The following is a 25,817-nucleotide window of genomic DNA, read 5'->3' on the forward strand; positions in this document are numbered from 1 at the left end:
ATAATTGCAGACTTTTCACATGTAGGATGCCTAGATTGAGTGTAAAGTTAGTGTTTTGAAACAAATCTCACCTCTAAAAACTATACTTTAGTGCCAGAAATAAAAAGCAAATATATTGAGCTGCTGAAAACATTTGTCAAATTCCACACAGGATTAATTTTTGTGAACATTCTGAAACAAAATTATTCAACTTAATTACTAAACTCCATACTGAATGTATTTCAACAACTTACTTACAAAAAAAAAGTTTGGAGAGTTTCAGATTTGAACCCACAACCCTTAATTCCTAGGGAAAAAAACTGTGATGCGAGTACTTTACCAATACTCTACATCATCACTTGCAGCAAATGTCTTGAAACCTGTTGATGATTATGCAAGCTACCACTTTTCTATGCCACAAACAGATTTTTGCTGCAAATTGCAAGAATCATTAATTTTCGCTCATTTGCAAGGTGTTCTTATATTTGATTTTTATAAGCAATTCGTAATTATGTAATTTTGTGTTTAAACTTGAAAGCGATTTCCTCCAGATGGACCACTAGCGAGTGCAGAGTTTCCAACCTCACAGCAGTTTCTCTGATTCCAATTTTAACATGTCCAATGGCAAGTATTCTCTAAAATTATTTCTCATGCTTATGCTTTCTGTTATTTCTCTATTAATATGTTGGTTTAATATAGTTTCCAGGACAAATTTAGCATTCTATCCCTGACAATTTTGAACTAAATCCATGTATTTGTACATGGATGTACAGCATCCATGAACGGCTTGTTGTCATATTAGCTTACAAGAAATTCACTTCATTTCTCTATGATTTATATTCAAACTGGCAAATAGTGAATTTGGAAAAATATTACAATTCACAAACTGAGGAGAGATTTTTTTCACATGGAAACAGGTTTAAATAAAATATTTGATTATTTTTTGAGTTACGCCTAAATGAGACTAGAGTGAATTAGTTATTTTTACGGAAGTTATTTCGAATTCTTAGCCTTTCACATTATTATACATATGATGATATTTATAGGCCTATAGGCCTACAAATTATAGGCCTATGGGCTGAATGAAAAAAGTAAGTCACAAAACATGCAAATAATCAGAGACTATCAAATATCAAGTTTTAACAAGTTTTAAAAACATTAAAACACTGTGCTTTAAATGCTTTGAACATCTGTAAAAAGAACAAAGTCATGTGTTTTAAATGTTTAAAACAGGTTGTTTTAAACATGCCTATCCTGCATAAAACTGCTTCTCGGAACTATGTATATGTTCTGAAAGTGAAACAATGGAACCATGCAAAACAAAGTGCCATATTTCCTTACATTATCAATGGAACTTCTTCAGTACAAACATTCACAATATCCGAGTACAGTGTAACTGACAACATGCAGTTAGCATTATTGCTGGCAAAATAATAATAATAATAATAATAACCATGCAATTCATAGATGTGGAGTCTACTGCATTGTACAGGTGTCTGATTTAGCTTATTAAAAGGGAAACTTGCGGTTGATCACAGCATCTGGGCATATACGAGCGGCATTCAGAAAGTAAGTTCTGCTGGCCTTACTGGTTGGTGCACAACACACGTATACAGATATAAAGAGGTGGTATGTGACTGTAATCGGGTGCAGTCGCAGTGCTGTTAATGGACTAGATTTATAACAGTGCTAGAAGAAAGATGGCTGGTCTCATACAGTCTCCTGCCTACTAAAGTAAGTGTCGGAATCAGATGTCTGCACGCTCAGAAGTGGATGCCGGCAGAGCTTCACCAACAATCCTGTGAGGTGTAAGGACTGGACTTCATAAGAGACAGTATGGTCAGATGATGGTTAGATGGAAAGGCTGACACACCATGCATGACCACATACAGATGAGCGCACATGCACTCTTTTGCATTATTTCAAGTGGGAGGTCCAACCTCACGCATACCGACTTCCATCTCTTCCTTCAGCTAAAGCGATTTCTGGCAGAAGATACGTTATGACTTATGATAGCGACACTGTGGTAAAGAAGAAGGTTCCACTTGTTGGAGGCAGAAACATGACATGGGCATACAAAATTTTGTGCCATGCTAAAACAAATGCCTGAATAACGGTGATCAATAAGTCAAAAAGTAAGTTATGGGTCGCTATAATTAATACAATAAATGTCAATTACTACCAATATTCTTGTTTTAATTTATGGCTGATTGGAACTTACTCTCTGGATGTCCCTCATATAAAGTTCCAGCCTAGTAAATTCAATCAAAATAGATAAAAAGTGAAACTTCATTAGAGCTGCAGAGGAACATCGATTATTGAGGAAAGTAATTGAATGATTAAAGTGATTATTAGTATATTTAAATTGTTTAGCTATTTATTATTACTTAATTCCATAACATTGGACATAAACTACTCCCAGTAGAAGATTAAAAATAATATATCAAGAGGTTAACAGAAATGGGAAGAGGAGGGTGATTTGCAAAGTGAGTGTAGCAGAAAACGAAAGTTGTCAATTTCTTATGTTGACAGGTACATCCAACAAAATTTGCACACATAAACGGAGCCTAAAGTTTGTCCAATGAAATGTCGTATCACATGAAACAAAAAATCAGATGCAGGAGAGTGTCATGCATTTATTTTCTGTTGGATGTCATAGCGAGACATTTTGTAGCAATTCAACATTAGTTGGATGGCAATATCGGACAAAAATCACGTACATCAATGGAGCCTAATAATGTTCATCCGACAAAATGTCGTACCACGAAATCTGAAAAAAATAGGTTGCATTACATGCCCTCATTGGTTTCCATGTTCCTTCAGAATGTTTGACAAAATGCCATACTTTGGTGTTGGACATCTGTCGGATGGAGCCTTAGTGGCTGCACCCCCAACCCCAACATCTCTGGTTGACAACTCCACTCCCTCATTATTCCCATACAAACAAGAGAAAATGATAATTCAGTACATTTTTAAATGTGATAATTAGAGATTCATTAAATGTGCCAGTCATCATCTTTATTGAAACACTGTCTCACTTTCTTCTCATATTCTTCTTTCTTTATTATTACCATCTTGTTCTCTTTGTCTGCTTTCATGATCACGATTTTATTTTCCTTCATCCATTCTTTTACTTTCTTCACATATTTCCTTATGTTCTCATGTGATGTGTTCCTTTTCTCCCTTTAACTGAATTCATTTCTTAACATTCTGTCTAATTGTGCCGTGAATTCATGACCTCCCTAACAGTTTCTTTAAAAAAGAACAAAATACACTCATGTTGTGTTCTTGAAAACAATTATATTACTACAGTTGTGGCCCAAAAAGATCTAGGTATTATAGTAAACAAAAAACTGAACTTCAAAGAACACATCACAGCTACAACTAAAGCTCTATGTGCCTCTTAGGCCTCCTTTACAGATTCATTGAAATTAGTACTCCATCTTCCCTTAGCCAATCTTTCAAATCATTCATTTCTCTGATTCTTGAATACTGCTCTCCAGTCTGGGCCATGGCTTACAATACTAATCTTTCTAGCATGGATTCCATCCTCAGCTTCTTTACTGCTATTGTTCGGCATAGCACTCCTCCTCTACGACATCCTCAGAACCACGACATCCTAACAACTTTGAACATTCAGTTAGTGCAGACCCAATGCGAACTGGCAGACATGAAATTTTTCTACAAAATCATCAATGGAAAATTAAGGTCCGAATTTCTACTCACAGAATTCAACTTCAGAGTGCCCTCTTGATAGACCCGATATGCTCAATTGTTCCACAACCCTACCACTAGGCTTTCTCTTATACAGCATTCTCAGTTTCACAGGCTGCCCCAGTTCTATAAACTGCAAGCCAATATTGACGTTTTCTCCCTGGAAAGTACTTTCCAATCGTCACTTACAATTCATCTGTAGATCATTTGATTCACATTGTATCTAAAGATATCTGTTTGGTGGTTACGCGGAGATAAGTAATTAACCCTGATAAACTTACTTTTCATTTTTTCCATGTAAATTTCTTTCGCGATCGATTTTGCCACCCGTCTGGTGGCTTCGTCAGGTGTGTACTGTCTTGCTGCAGGCAGCGTGGTTCCTTTTTTTTCAGCTTGAGCTCACGGCGCTAGTTGACGCAGTCCTTTCACTTACTGCCATTCCCGTGCGGGCATAGTGCTTCCTTCTTTTACCGCGCAACAGGGTTTTGGCACTGTAAGCAGCGGTTCCTGCTCTCGTCGTCTGCTTTCGTGGAGCGGGACAGAAAAACAACATTTGGATCAACTTCTTCGAGGGCCATCAACCTTACCTCAGAACCTGAAGACCTGCAAACTGAATTCAATCATATCATCTCCCTTGGCATCAGCAATGGGTACAGCTGACAGGAAGTCCTCCACCTCCTGGACACTACCAAAAGAACAAAAATGAACCAGCCACGCACCCAGAAAGAAAAGACAAAAGACAAATGGATCGGCCTCCCTCGACATCCTGGCCTAACCAGGGATATTCAAAAAGTTCTAACCAGGCACAATTTCAAGAAGGCAGACCAACCCCCTCCTTCCATAGCCTCCCACGTAACCCATTTCAAACGATATTACACAGACCTCAATGCAAGTATGCAAGGCAAGTATGTAGGTATGACAAAGCGCCGGCTCGATGATAGGCTCAAGGAGCATGATGCTGACCACCGACATGGGAGGAGAAGAACAGACCTTTCCTGCCACCTCATAGATGAAAACCATAACATAATCTCAGCCAAAATAGTCATGCAAGCAAAATCCACATATGAAAGGTTTACAAAGGAAACTTATGCAATAGTGACCACGCCCACCGACCTCAACACTAATGCCGGGGCCCTCAATGAAACCTCCGGGGCCCTCAATGAAACCTGGCTTCCCGCTATCAGGAATATTCGCACCCACCCAACCTGCTCCTCCCCCATGACAAGAAACCAAGCACGGACCTCAAGCATTCGCAAAAAAGCCCGCCTGCACTTGCAAACAAGCGCTGCTCCATGAAAGCAGACGATGAGGGTGGGAACCGTCGCTTACAGTGCCAAAACCCCATTGTGCGGTAACAGAAGGAAGCACTATGTGTCAACTAGCACCACCATGAGCTCAAGCAGAAGAAGAAGGAACCACGCCACCCGCAGCAAGACAGTACGTGCCTGATGAAGCCACCAGATGGGTGGTGAAATCAATCGCAAAAGAAATTTACGTGGAAAAATGAAAAGTAAATTTATCAGATTTAATGATCTTTTGCTTGTTTATATCTTGTCATGTTTAACTTTCTTGTTTCTTTTTACCTAAAACCATCTTGACTTATTTATCTATTACAGTTTCAGTGTAAAATGGCTACTGAAATGTAAATGTATGTAAATGCTGTCTGAAACTTGGAATGAATAAATAAATAAATAAATAAATAATTTGTCTGCTGAACTATCTGCATTTGACAAGTTTTAGTTCTTGTAGCAAGATTCATCCACTATCAATGTTCAATAAATGTGGAAGTGCACAATGACACATTCTTTAATAATCACATTAAGGAGTGAGCTACATTTGCACTAATCTTTGTTTTCATGAAAAAAGGAAATAGACAAGCCTATCATATGGCTTAAACTTGTACATAAATCCATTAATTTCCTACAGACTGAAACCTATTATTAATATGGAATTTTTACAGTAATCCACTGGCATACTACAAAATGACAAATATAAGCTCCCCACGATGAAAGTACCTTGTTTGGCATTAGTTTTAACCTTGAAATAAAAAAAGAATAATAATGTGATTAAACTTCACTTTGCTGAAAACCAATGACATGTCTGACAAATAAAAACACCGATTCACTGATGGTCATTGTTTCCAGGAAAATTCATCTGGTAGACTGAGGCTACATCCAGTTTACTATAGTTCAGATCAGATGTCTTCTGTTTCGCTATTGCCATAGTTAGTGCAACTGTTGGAATAATTTGCCTGTTCTTAACTGTATTTTTTGCTAGCTGAAATCACTGTTTGTGAAGGATACTTCCATAATTCGGCAGTTGGTGCATAACAAAGATTAAGACCACAAGTTCAATAGTAAAGACATCCATAGAACAGATAATCAAATTCTTAAGTGCAAACATTGTAATTGTCATATGATATGGCATAGTCACAATTCCATTGTAAAGCATATCAATTACATTAAACACACAAAAAAATGAAAAAGTTCTTTCTCAAAACAGGTATCAATTGGGCATTATTTCCAACAAAGTCAGGACAAGAAAAATTAATTGGGATGCTTTTGCCTTGAATATGACAGAAGCTTATCTGAAAACAAATATACCCTGGGGAAGCTTGATCCAAATAAAAGCCAATGGATGAACAGTATACCGGAGCTGAATTTATAAAAATAGTATGAAGATTTAATACAGTTTTCATGAGTTACATATCTTTGTTTCAAATGGAACTTTTTCTGTGTAGGGACTGTGCAAATAAGGAAAAAACTTAGTTTCATTTTATTTTTCAACTTTCTCAACAATGAGACTTAAGAACAAGATGCACAGAGTAATGTTGCTAATGAAAATTAAGAAAAAAACAGAGGGAAGGTGAGAATTTTTGTGAAGATCTTCCCCCTTGCTCCTTTTTAGAGGTGACCCTGGATGTGTATATTTTTCATGCATATTTATTTACACACTTGGGTACAAACAACTGCATGTACATTAATTTATGTATGACTTTAATCTAAACTTTTCTCATTTTTATTCACAATTTTAAATCTCTACTTATGCATTTTTGTGTGATTTTTCAGATTTTTTGCATTCTCCAATAATGATTTGTATTCTTATACAATACATTTTTTTTAATTTTCAATGCAGACATTATTTTACTTACCTGCTGAGCTGGTGAAGTGAAAAATGGAGTATGTGCAATCACAGTTATGTAAATTTCTGGTTGAAATGACAAGTGTGAGCCAGGCACCTGAAACTATACATACTTATCAGTAAAAATTGCTATTGTACCAAATTTATGAAAAGATATGCATGTATTAACTACAATTACAAAATATTCCATATGAAAAAGAAATGTATTAAATAGAGATAATAAAATACAAGGTTATACAATGTCAACAATGCTAAATATTTATCATAAAGATATTTACAATCATTTAAATGAAAACAGGTATCAAATGAAAGCTTACATATCAGAGAATTTACTTACATATTATATGTGCTCCACAAGTAACCCTAGGCATGTCAAGGTGAAAGTCAAATTCAGCCCATACACTCTCACACACATCTCGACTGACTTGTGTGATTTCAGTTATGCATCCCCACAAGTTCTCTAAGGTAGCAAGGAAGGGTGATGTAAACAATTAGTGAAACAATTTCATGAAACCTCAAAGGAAGAAATCCATCGGCAAAGGTTGGGAGCAATAAATTCATTACATTTTCTCTATATGTTGAGTTCTTTCTCTAATAACATGGTATTTCTCCAAGGGCATCTATTTCAGTGGTTCACATCACACTCAAAAGTGCATAAAATAGATTTTTAAATGTCACAAAATTACGTATCTGAAACAATTGTGAAAAAAAAGAGAAATAACACCAACAGATTTGATACATTATAGATACATGTTCTGAAATGTTGTTGGTGATGTAAAGTAACACCATGCATGTCTACTACTTTAAACTGATACTGATGGCACTTCTGCAATGCATTTAACAGGTAGCGTGGAAAGCGACCAAAAAATATTGTTCCTGCATCAGATGACAACACAGATGACAGTGTCATAGTAATATTGTCAAGTAATGCAGCTTAGATTGTTTTTTGTGAATTTGTTTGTCTTGAAAGGTGATATATGCATTGATGGAAAAGTTACATTTGTGGTGTGATTTGCAGTCACAAAATGCCATTAATTTAAAAAGAAAAGTACAATAAAATAAATAAACAGTGTGCACAATATAAGCAGTAACATCGCAATGTAATGTTAGATACCCAGTGGGGGCACATAGTGGTTTGGATCCCGCTTTAAACTGTAGGTCCAGTCACAATTAGCCTTACTGTGCATAAAGTGGACTTAAAAACAACAAATCAAAATCATAAAATTATGTCAAAATTATAAAATTACGTCAAGAAATTAATTCTTCTATGTTAATAAAATATAAATAATATCCTGAGGGATATACAAATTTCGTGTTGTACATAAGATGAAATAAATTTCCCAAAGTGAAGATATATGAAAGAATTTAATTTTCAATTGCAAAGAATTCAACTAGTCAATTAGAATGTATATTGTCATCTCAATTCAAGCTTTGTCTATTATTAAATTGCCTTAAGGAGCTTTCAGATTGAAGCGACAAGTGGCACATGAAGGCAACACATGTCGATTCAAAATGAACCTTAAGAAATAAATGAAGCCTTTCATACCAAAGTGGTGTGACAAGCTGCAGATGTTACTTGTCACGTGTGTGCCCCTCAGACTGGATTGTTTTCTCAACAGTGTGCATCGTGCTGCTTTGGTTTGCTGTTCACACTTGTGCATAGAATGCATTAAAATTAAAAAAAAAAAAAAAAGTAAAGTGCCCCCCTGTGCTTTGCACCATGCCATGAAGGTGTATAGAGAGTGTGGAGTTAGGGCCCCACACTTTCTTTATCATAGCCGAAGGTGGGGGTGATGTGATCAGACCCCCCTCCAGAGTTTCCTCCAGGTACCCACTATATATCAGGTGTGCTGGTTAATAATTCTTAATTTCGTCGCTGGATGGTGCTGGAAGCAAGGGTTGGTGCACAGTCTCAACTGTTATGTCAGTGTGTTGCCAGGACAGTACCTGTCAAAACGCCATGGATGTGCAACCGAGTGCGAGTGATCGTGATATTGGGTTTGTGTGGGAAACATGTTGACCTTCAAACCAAAGAAAAATGCAAGTGAAAGCCATCGTATCCTTGTAGAAACGTACAGTGACAATGTCCTAACGCAAGATGCGTGTGTGCATTGGTTTCGATGATTCAAAAGTGGTGATTTTGACTTGAAAGACAAAGTTTGCCCCGCCCAACCAAAAAAAATCCAAGATGCCGAATTGCAAGCACTGTTGGACGAAGACGATACGCAAATGCAACAACAACTGGCAGAGAAGTTAAATGTTGGTCGCCAAACCATATCTGATCGTCTTCATGCCATGGGAAAGATCCAGAAGGCAGGAAAATGGGTCCCACATCATCTGAACAAGACAAATGAAAAAGCGAAAAATGGTGTGTGACTGGGGACGAAAAATGGATCTACTTCGAGAACCCAAAATGCAAAAGGTCATGGGTTGACCCAGGACAACCTTCAACATCGACCGCAAAACCGAATTGCTTCGGAAGGAAGATGATGCTGTGCATTTGGTGGGACCAGAAGGGTGTGGTGTACCATGAGCTTCTGAAACCAGGTGAAACAGTGAATGCCGTTCGCTACTGTCAACAACTCATCAATTTGAACCATGCATTGATCGAAAAGCATCCAGATTGGGTGACAAGACACAGAAAAGTGATTTTGAGCATGACAACACCTCATCACACACAGCGAAAGGCATCAGACACACCATTTCTGCACTTGGCTGGGAATTATTGCCCCATGCACCATACTCGCCAGACTTAGCCCCTTTGGACTACCACTTGTTTTCATCGATGTCTCACTCACTTCCCCAGCAACACTTCAACAATTATGAAGATGTCGAACAATGGCTTGCTGACCTCAAAATGTGAACGATTTTTCTGGAAGGGCATCCACAATTTGACAAACAGATGGGCACAATGTATAGCTAGCGATGGCGCATTCTTTGAATAAAGCATTTGTTACCTTTCTCCCCAGATACACTTGTTTTCTTTTGGATCAATTAAGAATTATTAACCGGCACACCTGGTACAATGCTGGGCGGGTGCCGGAGCCACTTAAACAGGTGGAAAAAATCCCAGTTCTCCCCCGCTGGGGATTGAACCTGGGTCTCTCGCAAGGTAGTCAAGACACCCTAACAACTGAGCTACCGCGGTTTGTCAGAGAATGCATTTTTACAGACATGAAGTGTCAGTGTTGCTTGTCACAATGGTGTGACCATCTCATGTTGCTTGCAGCGTTGGTCTGAAAGCTGCCTTACATTAAAATTGATTGGTAAGAAGGCACTAAGGGAGCTTTATGACCAAAACGACAAGTGACATGGTGATTTCACACCAAAGTGACAAGCAACAAGACTACAAACTTAATGCATCAGAAAAAGTGCTTTCCTCCAGCCCGAAAAAATAACATATCTGCACATACACAACAGAACAAGGTGACACAATGCAAGCCATGCAAGACAGGCAGAAAATATATGATACATGCAATTAATAAAATGGCCCAGTCCAGTCCAAGCTACACTTGTTGCATGCCATATCACTCTGGTAAGAAAGGTTGCATCTATTTCTGAAGGTTTATTTCCAAGTAAAATGTGCAACTTGTCATTTTGGTCTGAAAGCTCCGTAAGGAACATCCATGTTTACTTCTGACTTGCCCGTAAATTTCTCCCTTGTACCTGTGAGTCTGCAGGCTGTAAGTTAGACAACATGCACATGGGTGTTAAGTGTAAACCAAACCTTTATTTCTTACATTGGTTTAATGGCCAAGAACTTTAAGTGATTGGCATTAAATCTCGCCACTGAAGTTTATGATTGATTGATTTGCATTATTTTACTTTGTTACTGAAGTTTATGGGTTTGAGTCCCAACCTAGGCATGAATATTCTTTTATCAATTGCCACATTATGTGTCACAAGGAACATTCCATACCTACATTTTCTTCTGTGTTGTTAAAAAATTCACAAATCACAGTACACCATTGACTGTTCAGAATAACCTGTAATATACGAGGTTTATTTTTTAATTAGGGGCCATTTTGAAATAAAACAAAAACATGCAAATGAAGAAATTTAATTACCTCTGTGGCTGTTCATATGTACATTCAGCTACTTCTCAACGTAGTTCCCATAGTTGTTGAGACACTTGTAGTGGTAGATAAGCTTTTGTAGACCCTCATCAAAGAAATCTGCCACCAGGCCAGACAGGCAATCCGTCACTGTCTGTTTGGCTTCATCAGCGTCATTTATTCTGTATTGCTCAGGTTGGATTAGTCTTCAAGTGCAGGTATAGGTGATAATTGCTAGAGGTGAGATCCGGACTGTACGGAGGGTGGTCCCGCCACTCCAGCCAAATGAGTCAATAAGCGACTGTGTGGCAGCTGCAGTGTGTAGCCGTGCGTTGTCGTGCAGCAACATGATACTGGAAGACTTGAGAGTGTTGCAATACACGGCTGCATTAACTGTTTGTTTGGCAAGAGTCTCATTAGAGAAGTTTTTCATTGACGAAATATTCCTAGAACGCATCATATCGCCTAGCGGGTGAGCATGAGTTTCTTGGATTGAGGGGTGTCCTGATCGTGGTTCGTCATGGACATTCGGGCGACCGGCCTTAAACAGACGTAACCAATTACGCACCTTGCCTTCAACAATGACATTCTCACTATACACCTCATGTAACTGCAATAAATGTTTGGCGCTATCACATTTTTCGCAGTCAAAAACCTGATCACTGATTGTATCTCACACTCGGCGGGATTTTCAAGCATCTGCACCACTTGCATTGTCCACCACAACCACAGCAAACATTTAACAACGTGCAAATGGCATCAATTTATGTGCAAGGCATGACGGTAACTAATGCACATGCACAAAATGCCAAGCACTCAGTGTTGCCAACGTGAGCGCAAAACAGCCCCTAACTAAAAAATAAGCCTCGTATTTCATGACAACTGTGCCACATATCACAGAAATTTTCACATTCATAGAAATGCTGAAAGGAAAAGAATCCAACTTTGCTACAAAATCTACATTTAATTTCTATTATAAGCAGTCACACTCCACATACTACTAACAACACCAGCAACCCTAGTGGATTTCACCATGAAGTGGAATTGCCAGAGAGAGCAGAAGCTTGAAGTTTTCAACACTACCTCTCGAAGGTGTGGTACCACTACTTACAAATACTGATCAAATTCAAATCAATACATATTGATACTGTATCACTAATATTGGTTGATACCGACAGAGGTGTGGGCTTCCCTGATGGCATCATAGCCTTGTAATCAAGGGCTTGATACCTGCTGGAGGCACATAGTGGTTCAGATCCCACTTTAAACTGTAGGTCCAGTCCCAATTAGCCTACATGTGCATAAAAGTGGACTTAAAACAAAAACTCAAACCAACAGAGGTGCCCACAGGAGGAGCGAGGATGGCCATGACACTGCCAGGATTTGAGGGTAGAGTCCTTCAAAAAAATTAAAATTCAAAAGAAAATATCTTCTTTCATCAAATGAGAAATGTCAGTTTTCTATCTTCTTTCATCAAATGAGAAATTTTAGTTTTCTATGTGCATGAGCTTGGGTGGGGGAGGGTGTAAAGGTCTCCTAGCTATCATCATGTTGGTTCTTCCAAGTGGTCTTTCAATTATACACGAGACAGTGTATAATTTTGAATTATTGGGGACATAGTTTGTAGTACATCTATGTAGTAAATATCTTTGATTTGTTGAGAGATATACACACCCCAGACAAAAAATTAGTCACACCAACCAGAACGTCCTTAATAGCTGGTGACACCACCTCTGGCTTGGATCACTGCATGAATCTGCTGCATTAGTAATTATGCTAGATTGCGAAAGTATGGTTTGGAGTAATTCCTGGCGACTTTGACAGTGATCTGCAGCTACAAGATTAACAATACGGTAACAATCTCTGTTGGTCATAAGTGCTTCTTGAGCACAGTTTGAGCAAATTTGAGGTTTCTTCCAAGGTACACCACTCCTAGTACACCCTCTGGTCTGTCCACTCTGACACAATGACAAACTGAGCCACTTCATTCACATTGTGTCCATTTGCACACCCAAACAAAATGGCATCTTTTTGCCACTCCATCATGTCTGACTTGTGGCCCATGTCACAAACTACTTGCATATGACTGATGCTCAAAGCTCTTGAGATAACTGTTAAAGCCTTATCACAGAAGTCGCTGCTCAGTGGTCCACCATAGTACTATCAGGATGTGATCTGTTCGACAGGGAAAAAAGTGTATGTTCTACCTGGGGATGACTAATTTTTTGCCAAGGGTGTGTAGTTTCTAGTACAACTATATTCAGTACTTAAAGTGAGGGGGGATAGTATCCCCAAGGTAGCAAAACTTTCACAAAGCAACTCCCGAACTATCTCATTGTTACCATGTTAAATCATACTATGTGTCCACCTGTGAGTATCATAGTATGTGTCCACCTGTGGGTTTCTCAGCATGCTTTGATGAGCAAGGACTTTTAAGAAAACAAGTGGTAGAAATGGTAGGATGAAGCATCTGCTTCTAGTCTTCTTAAGGACTTGATATTAGTAGAATTGGCTCTACACATGCCACAAAATTTTTCATCCGATAAATAATGCATCTTTTTTCTCAATCAAAATTTCTGCATCCGGCAACATTGTACAAATCTGTCTATGTCTTTTGGTGGATGCACTTCCCCACATACAATATACTTCCCTGGTCTGTCTTCTGATTTTAGAGATTTTTACTTTCTTGAAAGCAGACATTTCGGCTGTTACAACTAATATTGAGTATGCACGTATGTTATGATGTTCTTCTGAACACACCTAAATGTTAACCTCATTTCCACGAACTTCACCTTGGCAACTGCAGTCTTGCAAGCCAATCAGGCTCTGGAATCTAAACCTAAGGCCAGCATAATCCTTTGTAGGTTTGATTGATTTGAGTTTTTGTTTTGAAGTCCACTTTATCCACAGATAGGCTAATCCAGAGTGGACCTACAGTTTAAAATGTGATCCAAACCACTACTCAACAGGGTATCAAACCCTTGGGCCCCTTGATTATAAGATGCCAACATTACATTAAGCGATTGGGGATGATAACCTTGTATGGTTGTTTGCTCTCCTGTGTTTTGCTCATATAAATATTTGTGCTGAGTGCCCCAGTACAGCTTTGAGTTTTAACCTGGGTAAGGAGATTTTAGACACACGCATGGTGATTTTTTTATATATTGTAAGGGGCTTGGCCTCGTATAATGTAACGGGTGTAAATAGCCTAAGTGCTGACACATACAAAATTTTAATTTCAATCAATCAATAGCATTCTTCTGTTTAAACAAAATTCATGGCTAGTTAGTACTACAACACACTACATAATTCATTCATTTTATATAAATTCTAAGGTGAAAACCAACAAGTGTAATATGTCAAATTGAAGGTAAGTATTATATGGAACATTTTCTTCTCAAATGCCTAGATTATTAATAAATTAATGATAAACATAAAATTAATTGTAAAAAATACTAATGTTTTTTTACTAATCCATGATTAACTACTTAACGGTTGCTCCTAACGAAAAACCTAAGATAACATTAAATATAGAACACATATTAAGCTTTCATTTAAAAGAAAGGTTGTTGAGATCAGACCATTGATTTCAGATATATAGTAGTATTTTTTTTTCAAATGTCAACATCCTGCATCTTGGATTGGCTGCCATTTCTATTAGCTACCACAATGAAATGGCAATCATGGTTTTTTTGGTATCCTTACACACTCATATAACTGTGGCATAAAGGAAAATTAGTCCCCCAAAATTATATCGAATTCCTGGCTGGCCCATAGACTACTATGCTGGACTACTCACACACCACATAAAAAAAAGTAAAAGGTTTCACAAACATCTCTGCACCTCAATCCCTATGCATGGTTGGTTGGTTGAGTTGGGTGTTTTAAGTCCACTTTATGCACAGTAAGGCAAATCGGGACTGGACCTACAGTTTAAAGTGGGATCCAAACCACTTGTACCTCCACTAGGTATCGAACCCAGGACCCCTTGATTACAAGGAGTCGACGCTACCACTGCACCATCGGGGAGGCCCCCTATGCATGGAAGTGATGTTAGCTCTCAAAAACTTGGAATCCTATCTAGAACTGCTCTGGTTGATATCCCGAGAGAATCTCAACATTCACTGCCCAGGTAAGCTTTAAAAATTATTTGAAATAATTTTGTTTCTGTACTATTTGTAATAATTAATTAGATGTAGAACTTGACACACGTTTTTATCTGCTCAGCTTACTTGATGTTTTTCTTTTTTCTTTTTTTTTTATGCTGAAGTTTGAAGATATGCAGTTGAAAGATGAGATAATTATTTTGCACTCTACTGTGGTTGACAGATTTAATGTACAAACTTTCCGCTTATCAAATATACCACATGTGAAACGGGGTATAAATATTTTTAAACTAATTTATTATATTACTTTCTATTGTTATTATTCACTAACTAATTTTAGTTACTATTTTCTCTAGAAAGCAATAGAAACCTTCATCGATATAGATCAAAAGTATTGTTTGTGCTCTTCAGTGGCCATCTAAAAAGTTGTCAGAAAGTCATTAAACAAGGAATGTGAACACCATGATACCTATCCAGTTTCTACATCGATCTGATTGTCTGGTACCATTCAACGAGCTGTCTGAAATCTTAATCTTTCCATCTCTTCAAATAAAGCAATGACATTTCCCTTAAATGTGAAAAAATATTGTATAAAGTGCCTTCACAATGTATGTATTGTTTCTTTGCAAATACAAATTCTTATGTAAATATTGCAAATATTTAAAGTAGTTTACTCACTTTATCCGCGAAACTTTTTTTTCTTTGTTCTATTAATTTCAGTGACCACTGCCACCATCCTTGTTAGAACTTGTTGTACTCAGTTCCAACGAGGATGGTGGCAGTGGCCACTGAAATTAAAAGAACAAAGAACAGTTTCACAGATAAAGTTGAGTACTAGTTTCCCTGTATTTATCTACTACTGCGTCTCTCATTTCCCAATTATGAATAAATATTCTATTTGAATTTATTTTTCCTTTTTTTTTTTTTTTTTTTTTTTTTTTGCAAGTTTTATAAATGTAACTTGTGGCACTTGTAATAGTTTTATGGACACAAAAATCATCTCTGAGTGAGTCAGTAAACTCAAGCAAAGTATACTAGGGGTGTGATATCATTCCAGTTCCTGCAAATCTGGAATTGGCCTTGACTTCAAAACAACAATGCAAATGTTTGCATCTAGCTGAGAAAACCTTATCTGAAAACAAAGAATGGGAGGGAGGCTGGCACTACAAACCAGGATTCTGCATGCTAGAATAAAAGAAAAAGCTCACATAAATTTTGCAAATTAGGTGCATATTTTCCGTGGCCGCGGTGGCTCAGTGTGTAATGCATCTGACTACCATGCTAAAGGTCCCGGGTTCGATCCCTGGCCGGTTCAAATCCATGAACTTTTCTAACATTGGGAGCGGTCCCGGTGCCCACCCAGCATCGAATGGCATGGGTACCTGGGGGAAACCCTGGGGGTAAAGGTGGTCAGGGGCATGATGCTGATCACATCACCCCCACTCGCGACTGGATCAAGAAAGTGTGGGGCATTACCCCTACACTCCCTATACGCCTTCATGGCATGGTGCTAAGCACAGGGAATAACATATTGTGATGTGCATATACGGTTGAGCATACGCTGGACATTCGCTTCTCCCAAGCACTGGCCAGGTGGCTTCTAACAGCCGCTTCGGACTTTTCTTTTATGAGGTTTTAGATTGTGATATGCGTGGTTTTAGATTTGTGTGTGGACAGAATGACGGTTTCTATAGCTACAATGTGGGTTCTTCAGTAAGTGTTTTTTACCATAACCTTTAACCTGTATCCTCAGCTAACAATTTCTTAACGTGACACCATGTTTGGTGCCTAAGAATATGCATTAACCTGAAGAAGGAGGCAGTCTTGACCTCTGAAAAGTTGTTTTGATCGACAAATCGTACTCACACACGTAAGTAATTGATCTTAGATCTTTTTAAAGTTCTTCATTAATAAGTACAGGGCAGCACTTTACCTTTTCTTTTTACCTTTAGGTGTATATTTTCCATGTTTTTCTTTTTTTTTTCAGAATGGGGCATGGGGATTATATGATGTCCACAAAGCATAGTCTTTTGTCCCTGCAAAATTTGGTGCATCCAGCATCCTTAGAGATGATGCTAGGACAGATTTTCCTTTTCTATGATAGCTACACTGAATTTGTTACATATTTTTATTCGTTTTCCCCCAACTACCTATTTGCAATGCAACTTGGGATGATTGTAGGAATATATCATTGCTTCATACTACAGTTTTAGTTCAGTTTGATCTATTGTGGTAGACTTGGGGTGCCATGATTTTGATTTTCCTCTTCTATTTTTTAACTTTCATTATTGGGAAATAAATCACCTCTCTAAAAGTCCTGTAATGCTGCAAAAATAAAATAAAACAATTTCATCGCTCCATGAGAATTAGTTCTCTTGCTACAATTTTTTTTGTACATTGTGACAAGTTTGAAAAGCACATGCCTAAAAAGTTCACATCCCAAGAGGCTAACAAATGAGAGAGTTTCTCCTCCACTTAAGATTAATGATTTCTGAAGATCAAAATATTTCAAGATGGTGGAAAAGTGCACATGTTGAAAAAATGTTTTGATTTATTAGGTGAAGTGGAAAATATATACTGGAAACATATATGATATAGTTTCTATCTCCTCCCCACCCACACAAACAGAAACATAAATTTGTAGCTGGCATTTTAAAATGTGCACTACTTACACAAGGATTTCCAATAAAAGCTACTGGAGCACAAGCACCCAACAGAGAAAATAAAATATCATGCAATTTTAAGCAGCTGGATAATTCTTGGAGCTACATGAAAGCTACACAATCCAACAACCATCAGTGAGAAGAAGAAATTTGATGCATCACTGTCGAGTTTGAGCTATAATTATTTAAAAATGCCATCAGAAATCTAGACAAAAGGTGACATCATACCAAACCAGTCATGACAGCCATTTTTCTGATACGGTCTTTCATACCAAATCATAATCAATCATACTAAATGTTGAAAATAAACATATTCACAATTTTTCTTACTGAATGTAGCTCCTACTGGAAAATCTTGTATCATTGCTGTTACTCTCATACAGGGTAGATAAAAATCATGATTTCTATTTAAAAAATCATTGTTGAAGGTTTTTTTTATTTAAATCAGATAAAATTGCTTGTATGGTTTTTGGCACCATGCATATAGATATACGTTTTTTATAGAAAGACTTTTTCTAGTAAATGGCCCTGTAAAATATTTTAACAAAGCAAATAAAAAGTAAAAAGTAAATACCGGTATACATTTTTCTGTTTCTAATACTGTATATATGAACCAACCTACTATGGAAATGTTAGAGTTTGTTAATGAAACTATAATAATTTCAGTAACTTTTCTTCCAGTGAAAATAAAACATTCAGGATGTACTCTATAATTGTAACTTAAAGTAATTTTTATAGTCTTTGTAGCTGAATTTTTGCAATATTTTAATGATAGTTTGCAAAATATCAGCTGCCATGTTTATTTACAGTTTAATGATAATGACACTATTTACAGTTTAACATGATTAGTAATTTTTATATTTTTTCTACACAAAGTATTTGCTACTTTTGCCTATAAAAATTATTTAATTTTAAATCTAGAGAAATTTAAGTGTGTTTACAGTTTACATTTTACATTTCCTTTTGTATGAGCTTCATCCCTTCTGTACATATATTTTGTTTCCTTTCTTAGAGCCCAATAAACACCATTACATGAATACTAGATAAATGTACTTTCACCAAAAGTGATTCTGATATCTACAAAATCCTTATGTACATTATTCCATAAATTATTTCTTTAAAGTGATTTAAATCAGTGATTTTCTTTTTAAATCATCTGATTTAAATCACAATTTAAATAAACCTGATTTAAATCAATCCACCTTGCTCTCATACCAAAAAAATAATACAATCGCAGAAGCTTCTAAATCTAATGTATATATCTTACAGGCTTTGCTAATCCATGGACAGACTTCTTTACTGCTTCAACTACTTCATCTATCATCACTGTACCATGCTGGGTGTCCTAATAAAGGAAAGATCAAATACTTAATGATTCTTACATTGGCATATGTGATACAGTACAAATGTGAAATTAAAAATTACTGAAACTAAACAAACAAAAAATGAATCAAGTGCATATGTTGCAACAAAACGTGTGTTATATCGGGTAGGAATGGGGTGGGGGGTATGTTGGTATGTGCTCTAAATGTGAATGCAAGAAGATTTAAAATCTCTCAGGGAGGATGCAAATTCCATACATACAAGTATGTAACAATTTCCTACAGAACCAGTGAACAATTCCAGTGCTTCAGAAACCAAGTTTGACTGAGACTGACATTTCTGATGTGCACAGATGTAACTAGGAAACATCCTTCACAATGTGAAATGCAAAACATTGATCAATATAATATAAATTAAAGTATTGAATTAAAATATTTTTCACATGTACTTCTCTTCATGTAAGAAGTGAATGGTCTTAGTATTTGCTTAAACAAACTAGAAGGCAGTTAAATAGATAAAACACAAGTATGATTCCAGGTTTTCAAGACAAAATTTTCAAAAATTCAAGGCTAAAAGAAACATTAAAAAGAATTGAACTGGTATTAACATTCTTACACAAAGCATCTATGAATAGTTTTCATTGGACATCTTTCAAAGTATGCAAGTAGTTTGTGGCCATCAAAAATTGCATTAATAAATTTCACGTGGAGTTGAATAAACCAACATCTGTACTGATTTGTCCACAATACTGAAGTAAATAGATGGAGTTGTTTAGGCTTATTCAATTAACACTTAAGAAAATTAAAACACTTTCAATAATTTTGCAACTGCAACAAGGTCTGGTGAATAATGAACAAGATGAAGGAAAATGACACCAAGTCAAACTTGAGTCATAAAATATTTACAGCATAAAAAATCAGATAAATTAGATTTGGTGCCATCACATGGTTTGCTGTGTCTGCTACATGCAAGTGACATTGACAAAATAAGAGTTTGCAGTTCTCCTTGGTTGATCACAAACTGTCTATTAATCTTTTCAATAGTTACATCTGATTTCCAGATAAAAATAAAAGCAAAACAAATGTGATAAGGTAAATATATATCTTCTATTTATTTTTTGTAAATGTCTACATTTCACAGGATTAGGATTACTAGGTGAAGCAATCTTTTGCATGTCTGTAAGAAAAATATATGAGAGCCATTATTTCAATAATTATACACTGAAAATAAAATACCTCTTCAACATCACATTTCCATCTCAGAAGAAACGTTGCTGTCAAAAAGTTTGAAAGTTATGCTCAGATGGGTTATTTTGGAGTGAACCCAAAAGTTCAAAGGGGATTCAAACCACTGTGCAATGTTTCTCTATCAGGGATCGAACCCAGAAACTCTTAATCACAAGCTGATAGTGTTACCACTAACCACCAGAGAGGCTCAAATCTCACTGTTGTATGACAAATTAGTAAATAATGTGAATAAGACATTGATGCACAAAGTAGATGCACACTAAATTCCAAATTTTAATGCAGTAGTTAGAGTGGTTCAGGCACCAACCTGACACTGGCTGGCAAAATTTTTCAGTATGCAGCTTAAGCCCAAGAATCCATTGAGTGCATTTAATGCTACCTTTAGACCTCTCACGTGGAGGTAAGGCAGGGTGAGTCAGAAGACAAATGGTAACAAAAGAAGTTGTATTAACAAAGTATCCACCACAGTCACAGCAGGATTCTTATGTCTGAGGAAGGAGACACAAATCTGCCAGTTAAAACTAGGCAGCATCTTTTCCTTTTGTTGAGACAAATAAACATGTGGGAGGGACAACGTTCCTACATGTAAGACCCCTCAAGATGTTTCCACTGCTTATAACAGGCCTTACAGCAGCAGAAAAAGTAAAATTTCTTAGGTTATGGAAATTATAACATAACGAAAAATACTATCAAGCAAGTATAGAACATGACACATAGTCTGAACATTAAATCCCACTTATTATTTACGACCACAAGTTGTAACTAATGCTCAGATATTGAGATCCAAATTTTACATACAGTGATTGAATGTTAGGCACTTACCAGATAACTGATCACTTCATGTACGCTGCTTTTCACAGTCAAGTTGCCCGTGGAGTGGCAGCTAGTGTACCAGGCAGTGAGAGTGCATCTACCAGCATTTAGACCCACAGGTATGCTGATCTTACCACTCGGCATGTCAGTGTTCTTCAGTATTCAGATAGCTGGTGTCCATATTACACATGTTTGTGAAGTGTTAAGGTATTAAGAAGTGTTTGAGATTGTTTTGTTTTAGTTTACTTATTGCTGGTGCTTTTCTGCAGTCTAATAATGGCATGATATGCATACAATTGAAAACAATGAACTTTTATGTGTGTGTCTTACATCATTACGAATTCTTGTAGGAAAGTTAAGAGGCCTTTGCAGCAGAATTCCCAGATGTTCCTGTTCCACACAGAGACAGTGTTCGGATACTTGTAAACAGACTTAGGGAAACAGGTTCTGTTCTTGATAAGAAGCAAAGGGTAAAATGGCATGTTCTTACTGAGGAGAAACTAAACGACATTTGAGCATGATTAAAACATACTCCTTTGACATTGCATAAGAAACAGACATTTCCATGACATCTGCATGATGAGCCACCAAGCTTTTAACTCTTTCGGCACCCTGTTTTCCCCTCTTGCACTCAAATAGCGGATAATGTATATATACACAAAGAAAAATCAATCATTACCAGACCAGGATTCGAAACCAGGTTCCCTGGTGTCGTGGCATGCTGTGGTAACCACTCCACTACAAAGCTCTGCTCTTAGGCCTACCTGAATTGAAATGGGTTTATTTTGGGAACCTCGCACACACAGCATAGTGCTACATGTACAGACTTTTACAAGAAAGTTAAGTTTTCTTTGGTACAATAATACAGAATATTTTGCAAATGTACTCTTCTCACAAAAAAGTCTTTGGCACACCACTGTATATAGAGCTTAGCAGCATTGTGTTTAAGCCCAGCTTATGCACAGGAAGGCTAATCGGGACTGGGGACTTGCAGTTGAAAGTGGAATCAAACAACTTGTACCTCAACCTTGCATCAAACCCGGAACCCATTGATTACAAGGATGCAACGTTACCACTACGCTATATATCAAAGAAAGAAAAACTGAAACTGTTCCACAACTTGTCAAGACATGTGCTGTTCCATTTGGAACAAAGAAAAGTAGGAGAAAGGGCTGTTCCACTTTTTGATAGGGGAGGAAGTGTGATAATTTACATTGACATTTCTTTACATTTTAATTTCTTTTTTCTCGAAAATGGGACGAGGCCCCAAAGTTTTTTCATTTCCATGTGTTAGTACATATATTCAGCTACAAGATGGCTTGATGCTGTTTTGAGATAAGTCTAATTCTAAAGTTGTGGATTCTGCAATTTTTGAGTATTCAAAGGGTTATATCTGCTAACAGCATCAATATCCAAGTAATGTGCTATATCAGGTAGCTTGTCCTAATAGTGAGCATCAATGCCCAGTTAACAAATCCTTGGGGTACTGTTGCTTAACCAAGAAATTAAGGGCCGAAAACAGTAAAAAACTGCATTTTGGACCCCTCTTTGATGCCGCATTACAATGGAAAGCAACAATGTCCCATCAAAAAAATTGAATGTATATAAGCAAACAGTCTTATATTAACAGTATGTTTCATTTTTCATGAAAAATGGGCAGTCTGATATTGAACTTTGACATTTTCACTAGGGGAGGGAAAAAATTTTCAAGGTCTCAAGACTGCACAATATTCATTTCTCAATCAAGCAAATCAAAAATACAACTATCCAAATATCCCTTTTTTGTTCGAATTTCAAAATAATGGCTCTTAAATATTTGCAGGAATAAAACCAGTGGCTACACAGGATTTGAACTTAAACTGCAAACTGCAACCTACATATTAAACTGTCTTTTGGTAGTCAACAAAGGGTTCCAATAAGCAATGTTAATCAACGATTGAAAAAGGCACAAATGTATTGGCATTATTAAGCATTAAAGTAAAATTGTAACAAGCTCTATTCTACACTTTTGAGGTTATGACTGTACGAGAGGATGAGTCAAAATTAGATTTTTTGTACTTTTATAGAATATTGAAGCGTTCTTATCACAAAGTACAAAACTTAAAATCTTGTTAATATGTACTTATATCATCTTACCCTTTTTGTGATTAATGAAAGTACATGTTGCAGGCACAATTTGCCTTAATTTATGAATCATTGTTATGGAGAGCTACTGCAGATTATAAATCACACCAGAGGCGTATATTCGGGGCTATCTAGGCTATCTGCGAAGCCCAGACTCAGGGAATAAAATATCTATCAGAAAATGTGCATAAAATTGTTCATTTTAATAAGAAGATGAACCTGATTTCTTAGAAGTTGGAAACATTGCCCACTTTCTTTGAATTCGCGAGATGCCTGGCCCAGCTGGCGGGCAACTCCACGGGGGTGACGGGTAAGCTTGAGAGGGCTCCGATCAATGTTGCAAACCAATTTTTCCCACCATGTAATTTTCCCAGGATCGGACAATTGTGGAGTCAAACTGTTACAGGAGAGAGAACAGGGTTGCATATGGCAGGGAAAAAACCCTCTGAACTTCCTCAACAGTCTGGGTCAATGTTGCAAACCAATTTTTTCCCAGCATGTAATTTTCCCAGGAATGGGGAATTTTGAAGCGAAATTATCGTGGGCAAGAGGAAAGTGTCATGTGGCAGGGACAAGAACATCATTGAATGCTTGCAGAGGAGTTGAAAAAGAGGTTGTTGACCTTCAAACAACTAGAGATACAGTGGGGAGTAGAAAATTGTTGGCTGAGCGGGACTGGTTTACCGAAATGACAAGGACCAGTTCTAGTCTAGATCGCGTCGAGTGGTCTTGGTGCGTGGAATTTATTTAGAGGCAGCATGCGAATACGGTAGTGAGTGGATTGTTTGTTTTTTTTGTTGTCTTTTTTTTGTGAATGATATGTGCTGTTTGTTGTGTAGTGAACTGAAATGAGGGACATAATTAATAAGCTGTCTTTTCGGCTTACAAATGACGATAAGCTTCAAATCGTTGTGGATTTTTCTTGTATGTCCACTTTATGAACAGATAAGCTAATGGGGATCAGACCTACAGTTAAAGTGGTATCTAAACCACCATGCATCAAACCCGACACCCCTTAGTTTCAAGGCAACGACGTTATTACTGCACCAACAACGAGTACCCGAACTTCAAATCGTGAAAATAGGTAGGTTGAAATTTTATTTTTATTCTCGTATATAGGCCTACATAATATTTCACAATATGGGCCTCTCATTTATACAAATAAGAATGAAATTCTTGAAATCTTTTCCTTACTGACAGTGTATATTTCCATGTTTTATTTTTGAGGTATATATTTTTAATCACAGTCACATCACTTCAACCCACCACCCCAAATGAGTTAAAAAAACAAAAACACCCCCACCAGCAAATTTTTGTCCATTTGAACACTATGATATGGTGCGATAGCCAAGGTTCTTAACCCAGTATACGCTACTGAATCACACTGCTCGTTGATGTTAACATTGTTATGCTACAATCCATTATTCTAAAATAAATTATTGTTATTGTTAAAATTACATCAATTGCCTCTCCATTATCATTCTACCTCAGACAATGAACCAAAATAAGTAACTAAGGAATTAAACTAAATAATAAAATAGAATACAAGTTAGATTTTAGTAGGAATGTGACATGTTAATTGGTACTCTATCAGTATCAGCTGATATAGGCTATCAGTTTATTGGTAAAAATACAGATTATTTTACCAATCCAATATATCTATAAATATCTTATAATTTAGTGCAAAATTATGCCATTTTGTTATAATTTTAATGGATAATCTCCATGCCCTACCTTTTTAAAAAAGTAAATGTCCAAATACGCAACTTCTTTTGCACTACAGTCAGCTTGAAACACACATTTATTAAGGACATCAATAAACCATTCAGGTCCTTCAAGGACCGTTTGGAATTTTGTACTGGATTGGTGGAATATCGGTTATCAGTATTTATATCGGTATCGGTCAAAATTTCACATCGACCCATCGCTATATGTTAGGATTGGTAATATTAAGGTTCTGGATTCAAACCCCGCAAACACCAATTGTTTCTTGACGAGTGCAAAATGTTGTGAGATTTTGGGTGCTTATTATCACAGAAGTAATCTGCCAAAATATCAATACTACTATTATCTGATTACCTTTGCATACAAAGGTGTTCTTATCACCTTCGCTTGGGGATTACATCTATACACTGTTACTGTGTGGTTTGATATCTAGTTTCCAACCCTTGATTTTGTACATGTGCAGGTTGATAAATTGGATTACCACTACTTAATCTCTTTCCCCAGTAGCCAAGCAGCATGTTACAAAGATAATCCCTAGTTTTGTGAGTGGCTCTTCATTGATTTCATCTGACCATCATTGCAATTAGCCAAAAGTAACAGAAAAGTTACTCTAAAGTAAGGAAGAACAATAGTGTGCCAAAAATTGAAGTCAATAAATGTGCAACTGAGTAGGAAAACTAATAACAAGTTCATGTTCACTGCCTATTTTGGTGCAATTTGTCATATGCAGCAGATCAAAGAACATGGTCACCATTGCAAGAGAACTATTTTGATAATTTCACCAAACCTTCACTTACTGTCCTGTGGGGGCTGAAGATCAGAGCCAAAATGGCGTGGACACAATTGTAGCCTAAATGTGACTCTTTGTGGATGGCTTCACATACAATCCAGATTTTTTTTAAATTGTAAGCATAGTAGTGCAACACA

General features: G+C 36.9%; 1 protein-coding gene across 1 annotated transcript in view; it reads right to left on the reverse strand.

Annotated features, from left to right (window-relative positions):
* The window catches only part of LOC145983594 (KICSTOR complex protein SZT2-like), a 605,385-nt gene that overhangs the window by 531,516 nt on the left and 48,052 nt on the right, over positions 1 to 25,817 (reverse strand). The window contains exons 4-5 of the mRNA XM_083116658.1: positions 18,926 to 19,003; positions 6,845 to 6,937 (exon numbers count right to left, since the gene is read on the reverse strand). Coding sequence (XP_082972784.1) covers positions 6,845 to 6,937; positions 18,926 to 19,003 — 171 coding nt within the window. The remainder of the gene's footprint in view (positions 1 to 6,844; positions 6,938 to 18,925; positions 19,004 to 25,817) is intronic.

This window comes from Lepisma saccharinum, chromosome 2 (assembly GCF_977018435.1).
Source record: "Lepisma saccharinum chromosome 2, izLepSacc3.1, whole genome shotgun sequence".
In the NCBI taxonomy this organism is placed as follows: Eukaryota; Metazoa; Arthropoda; class Insecta; order Zygentoma; family Lepismatidae; genus Lepisma; species Lepisma saccharinum.